The sequence below is a fragment of the Numida meleagris genome, chromosome Z (assembly GCF_002078875.1).
Source record: "Numida meleagris isolate 19003 breed g44 Domestic line chromosome Z, NumMel1.0, whole genome shotgun sequence".
NCBI classification, from domain to species: Eukaryota; Metazoa; Chordata; class Aves; order Galliformes; family Numididae; genus Numida; species Numida meleagris.
In genome coordinates this window covers 60,703,073-60,714,950 of record NC_034438.1, presented here as the reverse complement: position 1 = coordinate 60,714,950, position 11,878 = coordinate 60,703,073, and the positions used below count along the sequence as shown (strand labels likewise).

Sequence of the window (11,878 nt, the reverse complement as noted above, 5' to 3'; positions counted from 1 at the left end):
GACCTGGGCATGTTGGTCAACGCTCAGCTGAGCATGAGCCAGCAGTGTGCCCAGGTGGCCAAGAAGGCCAATGGCATCCTGGCTTGTACCAGAAATAGTGTTGCCAGTAGGAGTAGGGAAGTAATTGTCCCTCTGTACTCAGCCCCAGTGAGGCCTCACCTCGAGTACTGTGTCCAGTTTTGGGCCCCTCACTGCAAAAAAAGACATTGAGGCCCTGGAGCGTGTTCAGAGGAGGGTGATGAAGCTGGTGAGGGGTCTGGAACACAGGCCTCATGAGGAGCGGCTGAGGGAGCTGGGATTGTTCAGTCTGGAGAAGAGGAGGCTCACAGGTGATCTTATCGCTCTCTGTAACTACCTGAAGGGAGGTTGTAGTGAGCTGGGGGTCGGCCTCTTCTCTCTTGTAACTAGTAACAGGACGAGGGGGAATGGCCTCAAGCTGTGCCAGGGGAGATTAAGGCTGGACGTTAGGAAATACTACTTTTCTGAAAGAGTGGTCAGGCGTTGGAATGGGCTGCCCAGGGAGGTGGCTGAGTCACCGTCCCTGGAGGTGTTCAAGAAACGTTTGGATATAGTGTTGAGAGACATGGTTTAGTGGGCTTACTGGTGGCAGGTGGATGGTTGGACTGGATGATCTTGTAGATCTTTTCCAACCTAGCTAATTCTATGATTCTATGATTCTATATAAATTTCCCATTAAAGCTGATGTTTATGCATGGACCGTGAGTGTTATTACACCTCAAGTCATCCCAAAGGAATTCCCAAATCTCGCTCACACTCCCCTCCCCACAGGTGGGATGCAACACTCAGAAAGAAAGATATTCCCAAACTGATAATGGAAGATGTTTCCAAAAAGCACCGGGATAATGCTGACAGAAGAGGAATAAGGGAAAGTTTGAAAAGGCATTCCTGAAGCAAGAAGAGGAGAACGCAAAACCCAATTTCTACATAACGCACTAATGAAAATCTACAGTTTACTACTGAAGACACAGAGGAAATACATGGGCAATTAGAGGTGTTTTAATCAGAGAAGAGGAAAGGCCTGTGCACTAATGTCAAATGTAGAGCATAAAGGGTGGACGGGAATGAAGGGGAAGGTACAGCGAATTACGAACAGGAGAAGGAGGTAAAATCTGAAACATGGGTGGGTGCTGTGGGGGCGGACAGCCCATGGTGACGTCCCTGAGCAACAGGCTGTGGCATCACCGGGCGACGGATTGTGACTGCTTAGCTCGCACTGCTCATACCGGGGTGCTGGCAGAGCCTGGCTCAGTCTGGCTCGTTCCTGGACCCTGCTGAGCAGCTCTGCGAGGCTTGGACGTCGAGCAAGGTTTTGGCTGTGCTGTGCCGGGTCGTGCCTGGGGCTGCTAGCAGCATCTCAGTGCCTGATCCCACAGCATCGCTTCTGTTTCCCTGGCCCTGCCTAGAGCAGGCAGCTGGGGCCCTACTGAGCACACCCGCAGCAGCGGAGGTGAGTGGTGTGGGGATGCATGGGTCCCCTGGGGCAGCTGCAGGGAGTTACATTCACATCTTTAGTATTGAACCTCATCCTGAGCCTCAGTAGACAAACCCTGAAACTGCCTTTTGCTCAGCGGCCTGTGTCGTGCCTGGAAGCCCAGATGACTGCGAGGCAAGGGCAGACCTCCCCCAGGAGACCTCCATGCCAGCTGGGGAAGGGTCTGGAGAACAAGTCTTGTGAGGAGCGTAGAGGGAATGGGAGTTACTTAGCCTAGGGAAAAGGGGAGTCAGGGGAGACCCTACCGCTCTCTACAGTTACCTCAGAGGAGGTAGTACGGAGGTGAGGATCGGCCTGCTCTCCCACAAAACAAGTACAGGACAAGATGAGATGGCATCAAGTTGCACCGGGAGAGGTTTGGGTTGGATGTTAGGAAAGGTTTCTTTACTAAGAGGCTTGTGAAGCATTGGAACAGTCTGCCCCCAGGGAAGTAGCCGAGTCCCCATCCCTGAAGGAATTTGAAGGACATGTAGATGTGGTCCTTGGGGACGTGGTTTAGTGGTAGCCTTGGCAGTGCTAGGTTAACGTTGGGGCTTTATGGTCTTAAGAGGTCTTTTCCAACCGAGATGAGTCTATGATGTCACTCCACAATAGGCTGTGTCATCACTGGGTGATGGATTATGACACAGAAGTCCTCACTGCTCATACTGGGGTGCCAGCAGGGCTTGGCTCAGTCTGGCTCGTTCCTGGACCCTGCTGAGCAGCTCTGCGAGGCTTGGAGGTCGAGCAAGGTTTTGGCTGTGCTGTGCCGGGTCGTGCCTGGGGCTGCTAGCAGCATCTCAGTGCCCGATCCCACAGCATCGCTCCTGTTTCCCCGGCCCTGCCTAGAGCAGGCAGCCGGGGCCCCGCGGAGCACACCCGCAGCAGTGGAGGTGAGTGGTGCGGGGACACATGGGTCCCTCAGGGCAGCCGTGGGGAGCCTGGCCCTGTGCCAGCAGGGAGCACGAGACGGCCCAATCATGGACTTTGGAGGGCTTCCTGCTGAGGGACTGCTGAGGACTTTGGCACCCTGGGACAGCGAGTGACTGTGACCGCTCTTCCTCTTGCAGTGCGCGACACCACCGCTGCAGCTCCGGTGAAGGAGAACAACTCGTCATCCTCAGTTCTCCCAGCCCGCTGCAGCGAGACCATGGCCGCAGAAGAGGCATGGACATGCTCCATCTGCCGTGATGTGCGACGGGACATCGCATACGCAATTCCGTGCAATCACGTGTTCTGCCTCGGCTGCATCCACCGGTGGGCGAGGCTGAGAGACAGCTGCCCACTGTGCCGGATGGCCATGAAGACCACCCGGGTCTCTGTGCGGGGAGAAAACCAATACGTGGAGTGCATCGTCTCCCCGCCCGCAGTGCCAGTGCCCGCTGGCTTCGGCCCCGCCACCGGCCCCAGCGGCACTGCAGCATCTGCTCCACCCTCTGCACCACCGTCCCCTGAGCCAGTGGCCGCGGAGCCGGAGAGAGTGGGCGGCCTCCTGCCAGATGACTGGGCAGCACTTTTCAGGGTGAGACGTGACATCCTCGACCCGGTGCTGCCCTGGCTGCAGCAGGAGTTATGCCGCAACCAGGAGCTCGGCTGGTGGAAGATCAACTGGCTGAAGAGCATGATCCTGGCATTCCTGTGCCAGGTGGGGCCGGACAGGGACCTCCTGGTGCAGTGCGCAGAGCACGCCCTGGGGCCTACCACCGCACCGCTCATCGACGCTCTCATCAGAACCATCGAGAGCCGGTGCAGCCAGGAGGCCCGGAGGCTGCTGGGCCTCGAAGACCCCAGCGCCTCCCTGGAGCAGGAGGACGGCCCCGAAGACCCCAGCGCTGCCCAGGAGCTGGAGGGCGGCCTCGCGGCCCAGTCCGCTCCCGCCACCTCCCCGCCGGGGACCGTCGCCTCCGGCAGCTCCACGGGTCCCGACGTGGAGGAGCTCCCCAGCACGTCCAGCGGGGCCCTCGGCAGGGGTGCTGGCGAGCCGGGTCCCGAGGCAGCCGGTCCCTCTGAGCAGGGCCGCAGCCGCGGCCCCTCCGCTCGCAGCCGGGGCAGGAAGCGCTCGGCTGGGGGGCCCCGGCGCCCCACAAAGAGGAGGGCCGGCAGCGCCCAGCGCGCTCCTCCGCCCTGCAAGAGGCGGCCCCCCCAGCGCCTCTAGCGGGGCTTACACTCATTTCCAATAAAAGATCCAAATGCAGAAGCACATGTTGTTCCTAGCGTCCATCTTTGGAGAGGGCTCACTCTCCAGGTACACACCCTACACACGCTGTGCCATACGAGAGCCAGAGCTCTCAGCAGCCGGTGTGGATGTGCCACCGTTACACCCTTCCCTGCAGAGCCAGGATCCTCTGAGCGATGGGTGAAGGCAGCCAAAATACCGGGGCTGTAATGCATTAGACGGGCATTGGTCAGTGTCGGCCTGGCTCCAGCATGGAGCAACGGTTCGTATCTCTCTGGAATTGCCAGGGTGACAGCAGAGCGAACGGGAAGGAGAGGGAGAGCAAGAGGGAAAGAAGGAGTGAGGGAAAAGGGAAGGGAAAAGGTAAGGGATGTGGTTGTGGTACAAGATACTCACTGCAAACAAAATATTCAGTCTAGGAACAGAGGTTTTTACCCCATTGTAGGGGAAATTTTGCTAATCGTTTAGACTTCCCTGTTCAAATAACGTAATCATCTGGTTTTACAGGCTGAAATTTTTTTTATAGTTTCCTCACATAATGTTGTATGGTATAGAATATCCCTTTTGCCAGTTTAGGCATCTGTCCTGGTTCTGTTCCCTCCCATCTCCTTGTGCACCCCAATCCTTTCACTGGCAGAACTGTACAAAAAGCTGAAGAAATGAAACGCCCTTGGCTCTGTGCAGTGCTACTCAGCAGCAACTAAAACATCAGTGCGTTATCAACATTGTTTTCTCCTAAAGCCAAAGCATACCAGACACTTTGAAGAAAATCTGCTCTGTCCCAGGTGAAATCAGGACAATATCTGCGTCTTATTCCATACTGTTTATGTCATGTTCAGGTTCCACACTTTCCCATGCATCCTAACTAATTACTGTCACCTGTCCTGCTTTTTGATGTATACACACACGTACATTCCCAATATGGGCCATGCCTGTAAACTATCCATGGGGTTTATTCAGTCCATGTCTTTGAGCTCCCTTCATAACAGTCTCCTGGGGTAGAAGGGATGACGCGCAATGCAAGATTGATGCATGCTGAAACCAGTTCTGCTTCCATCAGAATTTATTCTTTAATCTGGGTGATTTTTAGTGGAATATTGTTAACAAGGCATATAGCAACTATAGCAGTGATGACATGCAGAATTATGCAGCCATTAACAACATACAATTCAAATTATTGGCTGTTCTCACCCAACCCAACCCTTGAGGTACGTCCCAGATATCACCATCATTCTGCATTATCCACCACATGCAAGCAGGTCCCTGAGCAAAAGCAATCCCACGAATAGGCTTGCTGTTGCCTGAGGCAGAAATGACCCAAACTGTCTTGCCTAGCATGTTCTTCATGTGCATCACAGGGACTTTGTCCCCTTCTACAGTACATAAGAGGTTCGACTGGGCAAATCCAGTTCTGTTGGTATATCCACAAGAGTTGACTAACCAGGTGGCTTTTGGTAAATATGTGTCCCACTGTTTGAATGTCCCAGCACCCACTGCTGTCAGTGTAGTTTTTAACAGTCTGCTGTATTGTTTACAGCTATTCAGACTAAAGGAATGGTTGGATGTTTTTTGAATAGAACCTGAAAAGGGTTTGAGGATATGGGTGGTGGGGGGCAGGAAATATTATGTCTATGTTCCATGGTTCATTGAGATGCTTGTGAATTTGAGTGATGTCTCCACTTTGTCAGAGTAAACAGCCAGATGTCTTTTGAAACAGAATTCTGGCTGTTCTGTTCTGGTAGGCAGAATATCTGAGTCCAAGTCACCAGGAAAATTGAAAATAAGAAATTTTAAGAAGTTCTAAACAAACAGATAAAGACATTACCCCTCTTGCTATGTTCTTACTTGTCTTTTAATGATCATGAAAATGGATTCAATATTTGGAGCTTTTTTTACTAGCTTTGAGATTCTTTTTGAAATCCAACCACAACAGAATAAGCTAGGACCGCAAAAGCACCATGACATTATGCAGCTCATCCTCTTGGCAATACAGGAAGATTGTTTTTCTCCTTCTGAGCACTCAGTACCCACAATTATAAATTACTCCACAAAATTAGAATTTCAACAATTAAAACAGCTCATTGCCAAACGTGCTTTTTACTGTTGGGTCTATGTCACAAGAAATGTAACTGTCCTGGCACTTACACTCAGTCTTAATCCCTCCAGAAAACCAGTTATCTCCAGGCAAACCAGTCCACTACCTGGACACAGACTGCTTCACTGCCAGCAAGCTCCTGCCATGTTATTCCTGTGGCAAAATACCACAACATCTCAACCAACTATGTCAAGAGACCAAAGGCCAACATTGCTACGAGCATTCTGCCTTCTCTTTGCAAGGAAGAAACAGTGAGAAAGCAGCAACAGCCATCTTACAGAGAGCAGACACACTGCTGCTGGTGCTCCTGCTGTGCGGGGAAAGTTCTGGAAGATCCCAGAGTTTTTAACACCAGCTCTGCAAACAGCTGAGCATCTCCAAGGACTTTCAGCCTCTTGAGGTAAACTGCCTACTTCAGGGAATCGTTCTTATCAGCAGTCTAGCTGTGTCTGATCACAAAAACACTTTTAGCAATCTTGGCCTTTGAGTCAACACAGGCTTTCTAAAATTGTTTATGCTCTGGGTTTAAAGCAGATATGCACTGAATTTTGTTTTCTTCCCTAGGGCACAGTGGCACCTAGTGGTGCAAAAGGGAGAGGATGAGGCAGACAAAAGGTAGGTAAAAACAGACTTTGTGCAACAGTAACTTGATATGAAACTGTCTTTACACATCTGTGCAGAGATTATGATGAAATTTTCAACTCCACTTGAGACTTTGTCTCAATGAAGAATTTTCAATGAGAATTAGATAAATATCTGTCTTTCTGAAGTTGTCCTGTTGGATTGAAATGCATATGTAATTGAAAATAGTCACTGAGATACTATGAACACTCTAGTTGGTGCAATTTGCATATTAACTCCTTTTTTAAAACCAAATGATCTTGCAATCCTTCCATGGTTTTTTGACTACATTTGTGTTTAAATGATTTCTTACTTAAAAGTCTAAGTAGATGTGGCAGAAGAGAAATGTTGTTACTTATGCTGTTTGGTGCCTTCAACTCCATTGAAACAATGCTAGGATGAGACTATTAGAGCTGTACCGTTAACTGAGTTTTGGCTTTGGCTAATGCTGGCAATTTCAGTGACTAAAAGTATGTAGTAGTAATATATCTGAGAAATCTGCAGCTTAAACCAACCACTTGTTTTGATATCTTCAACTTGTTCAAATTTCACATCCAGAAATCTTCCCATTTTTATTACAGTGATTTTTTTCTTTTTTTGCCAACACTTGTCACAATGGAGTGCAGCAAAGAGCTCTTCTGTTATTGGAGCTCAGAAAAAGAGGGGACGAAAGAAATATCTTGAGATTATTACTGCACAGACACTGAGCTAGTGAAATGGTCTGTAACTAAATGTCTCTAACCCACTGAGTAAGGATTGCATTCCAAAGTTATCAATTTCACCTTAATGAGAGGAAAAACTCTATCTTTCCATAGCTGTTTTCAAGCAGATTTCATTAGAGACCAGTCCAGCTGGAAATCAAAATACCTCACTTGGTTTTCAAAGTCAGCAGTAGGTCTGTGCCTAGTTAATACCCAGTTTCAATATTGGAGTTAAGGTCCAGGTAACCTCCATAAGCTTCTTTCTGGTTTTGACAGTCTGCTTGCCCATGCATACCATAAAAATAAAAATGACTGAGACAAGAGAGATTCATATGGTACACTTGGTAGCTTAAAGCAAATGTTATTGGTAACCACTAAGGAATCTATTTTCTCCTTGAAATGTGGATGCAACATTTTTAGCATGAATGGGAGTTAAGAAAACACAGCCATAGGAGAAAATACCCACATGTGTGAAGTTGGGGACGTTCTAACTTTTTTACCACAAAGTAAAAAAAAAAAAAAAAAAAAAAAAACCAGATAAGAAAGCACAAGGAAGCAATACTATTGCTCATGGAAGCAATGTCATGGATCTCATCATACTCAGCCACCTGTTCACTCTCAATGTATTTGTGTTTCCAAACATTAGTAGAGGAGAAGAAAACAAAAAATGAAAACCAAACTGAATGCTGTGGGAAATACAATAAATGCAGCATATTGTTGATTTGGAGCCTTATCTTGCAGAATTCTATGATAATTTTACCTGACATATTAAGGCATTTATAATACATTCGGACAAAATAAAAGGTGAAGAAAAAAGTTAAAAGAAGAAGAAATTATTTTATTTAAAACCCTCTTTTTTCTTAAGAACTATGTAGATCTTGAGCGCAGATATGGCAAACACCTATGTTCATAAGAGCTGTTGCAGAAACACTGCATTTTTCATGAGTTACAAAGAGAGTCATAAAGTCTTCTCAGTAATCTCTTGCCAGAAACAAAAAGGAGGACATGTAAATTTGGACACTTCTAGCTTAAAAGAAGCCTAGTTTTTGATTAAATTACATATAAATCAATAAAACTCTCTTCAGCAGAGAAATTTGGAAGAGCAATACAGTGCTAATCAAGATTTTGAAAGGTTACACACAGTCTTTTATTCTGACAGTCTACATTTGAGCAGGAAACTAAGATTCTTTTGAAAACATAATATATATTATCACATCCTATTCCTATCCCAATATGCATGAGTGACAGAAATCCTCTGACAAAACCTCAGTGAAAATGGATATTCTGCTTGAAGCAAGACTGCTGAGTAGCAAACTCCATTCATGGAGTAGTTGCCCAGATTTGCAAAGCCATACCCAAACTCATGTAGAGAAAGCCAGGGCTGAGCAGAGGAGTGTGTGTCACCATTAGGCAATGTTCGTAAATAGCTTGACATGCAATACACAGCTGAGAAATAATAATGGGAAATAGATGTTTGTTAAGAATTGCATAGTGAGTGAAATTAAAGAAACAAACTCTGCTTCATCAATGGCTGTGAATATTTTACAGTAAAGATCTCTGAGCTCACAGAAAAGTATGTTTTTCATTTTACAACCTACTGATGTGTCACAGCCATGCAAAGTCATAATAAACATTGGTCTCCAAGAGCCTCAACTGGTTTAGCTGAAACACATAAAGACAATGTGTAACATTCACAAACATGATGAAATGACAGCTAGGGAAAAGTGATTTTTGAATCTCTACAGGGCCATACACTGGAAAGCCTGTCTCCCAGTCTGTGTGTTCACTCAAACCTTCTGAATGCTGCTATGTGTTTGCACAAGGAAAAGAAGTCTTTTACATGCCTGCATGTGTTTTAACAGATTTGCCTTTTGTATATTCACAGCAGGTGGCTGAAATAAATTAGGGAAGTGGGGTTGTTTTATTTTGGCATTCATGTTTACCTCAGGTAGGCTGTACATGTTTTCTGCTACAAAAATAAGCAAAGACACATATGTGAAACACTATCTGCTCCAGCTTCAGTGTAGAGATAAGGATGATGTGCTGTGACACTTCCTTGAAAGCTTTATAAAGGTCAAGGAAGACATCATTACTCCTCCCTTGCCTATCAATGTTGTCACTGTTGTAGAAGGTCACCAAGTTAACGAGGAGTGACTTGCCCTCTGTCAAGAACTTGGTAGGACCAAAATACCTGTTTCATATTCAAAGAGAAAACATTTAATTCTAACATCAGTACACAAATCCGTCGTATTTTTTGTTTTCCCTAGCTCATATGCTGAATTGATGGCCAGAGAGACTGTGTTCAGGAGGCTATATCTTCACTAACATGCTGGACTCCTGTTCTCCTAGCTATCCACACATGTCAGACACTAAGTATTTTATAACTTCTGCCTAGTTTTTTTCCCATGCAGATGGTGACTAGTGCATGGTGTACATCCAGGTCTTTTCATAATAGGCTGCACAGCCATCAGGTTGACTTGAGTGATTGTTCTCTATCTTTCTGTTGTGATTACTAAACTTTTTCTGGTTACCTGTAAGGTGGTTTCAAATCCACGGTGATTGTTAAAGACACTGGAGTAGATTATTCCATAAGTTTTCCTGTTAACCTTTTCTTCTTCTTTCCTCATAAGATTTCTATAAAGCTGCTTCCTATCAGTAGGCAGATGTGTATTCTGAATTCACTCAGATTAAAGTATGCCAGCACCAAACATATGTCTAGACGTAATTAACAGAAAAAAAAAAAAAAGAGGGGAAAAATAATAATTAGGAAAAAACAAGAAGAGGAAAAGATCTCTGATCTGCCTCACTACATCACAGCTTTTCCACCATCCAATAACTTGCACAGTCTTGAGCTTTTCTGGAGTTCTTTATTAATCTTTAATTGTCAGATAAAACTGTCACAAAAATATCCCATTGATATGAGAAAGTTTCATAAACATGTGCCTATATGATTTGCACTGCTGATATGTTTTTTATTGTGTGTTTTTCTTTTTTTTTTTTTTCCCAAGAGCATAAGGGACTCCCTGCCTTCCCAAAACTTACCTGTTCCATTTTTAAGAGGTAGGAAGAAAACAAACAGAAAATATAAATGTGCTCATGACCTCTTCAACCTGATAAAAAATTTATATGGGGAAACAGTCAATACTCCAGAGTACCTTTATGTGATGCAACATATGGCTGAATGTTTTAAATAGTGTGTGCATAATTTGGAGTTGCTGCAATAGCTAAATAATTTCAAGTGAAATTTAGGCTCCCAAAACAATCACTGCTTTGCAGATCTTTCCGCAAATGGTCTTAGATGCCCTTCTGTGACCACGAGTTCCTTCGCACTCCACAGCAATGATAAGTAATGACAGTAACTTTCATCACAGAAACAGAATTAGAACATAAATGGGATGATTGATGATGGGATGTCTTACCCTAGTTACCAAACAAATTCTTCATCTGGCAAAATACATGATAGTTCTTTCTGGTTGAGAACTAACTTTCAGAGTAGATCTTTTGCCTAGTTTATTCTATGCTAGGATACAGAATGCAGCAGTTACTTCATTCCAGTGAAAATACCAAATTTTAAAAAAATATATTGGAAGGGAGAATAAAACATGTTACATGGTTGTCAATACTCCATACACCAGTCATGTACTGTGAACTTGTGAAGAAAGAAGTTACATACTTATGAGAAGAAGATAAACGTTTCCATGGCAGATAATTTATATACTAACCACCAAGTTTTTAGCTGAATTACAACTTACTGTATTTCTCCTCAGCAGTAAATGACTATATTTTTGAAAGTTGACATTACTACTGTGTCTAATAAAAGAACAAAACAGAAATCAAGGTAAGAGTTATTATTTCATGAGAAGAGAGCTAAAGATATGCTCCATGAAGTCCATTATCTTTCAGGATATTTTGTTAATGAATTTAATATCTGGGAACCACATTAAAATAATATAGCACATTAATCTTAAAAAAAATATTGACTACATATGCGGTCATCTCCATTCTGCCATGACTCATTAAGCCTCTTGAAGAACCAGTTCTTGAAGAAGTAAATGTGAGAAAAGCCAGAACAGATACATGACCTTCTTGTTTTTCCAACTTCCCACAGCTTTTTAGAATGAAAAGAGAGATGGCAGTCATCTATTCCCTCCTATACTTCAGCTTGCACACTAGAGTCAACACTGAGGTACTGAGCTGGATACAAGAACATTTCTGTTACAAGTTGTTGTAGAAATTTTTGCCAAACATTTTGACGATCCATTTCAATCAGATATTTACATATTTTGCCCATGTGAGATAATAGACTCACTGTCATCCCACGGCTCTGTCTAATTCTATGTAGCTTTTTTGAAATCCCATGCTTTTATGACAGGAAAGGTATAGTGTCACATTAAGTCAAATCAGTCCTTGTGGAGACAAGGTGCTGCTGTTTGATTTCGAAGAAGGCAGACATGGTTAAGCTAAATTATTTTAGTTATGCAAAAATAAAATCTGCCATGCCGTGGCACTACGGGATTTACACTGAGATATTCAGTTCCACATGAAACTTGCCTTTCACTGGAGTCAGTCTTCAGCTTTCATGTCACCACTTCCTTGCCAAAACATGGAAAAATAGAAGTGTCCATTCATCTGCCTGAAATAATGTTGACAAATGGATAAACTCTTGAAAACCTCAAGGTTTCCTCAACTATATGTCCTGGAATGTGATGTAATCCTCTGCTAAACTTTATGAGGTAGTCTCCTACATTTTTTGTCCATACTTGTAGCTACTGCTTTCTTGTTGAACTCAGACC

At 44.8% G+C, this 11,878-nt stretch overlaps 1 protein-coding gene across 1 annotated transcript; it reads left to right on the top strand.

Annotated features, from left to right (window-relative positions):
• On the top strand, positions 294 to 4,008 carry LOC110389963. The gene is made up of 2 exons (XM_021381090.1): positions 294 to 347; positions 790 to 4,008. Exon 2 carries the CDS (start codon positions 2,643 to 2,645, stop codon positions 3,645 to 3,647), a length of 1,005 nt encoding a protein of 334 aa, XP_021236765.1. The 5' UTR covers positions 294 to 347; positions 790 to 2,642; the 3' UTR covers positions 3,648 to 4,008.

Excerpts from the sequence above, each read along its gene's own strand:
- LOC110389963 (XM_021381090.1), top strand. The coding sequence starts at position 2,643 with ATGGCCGCAGAAGAGGCATGGACATGCTCCATCTGCCGTGATGTGCGA.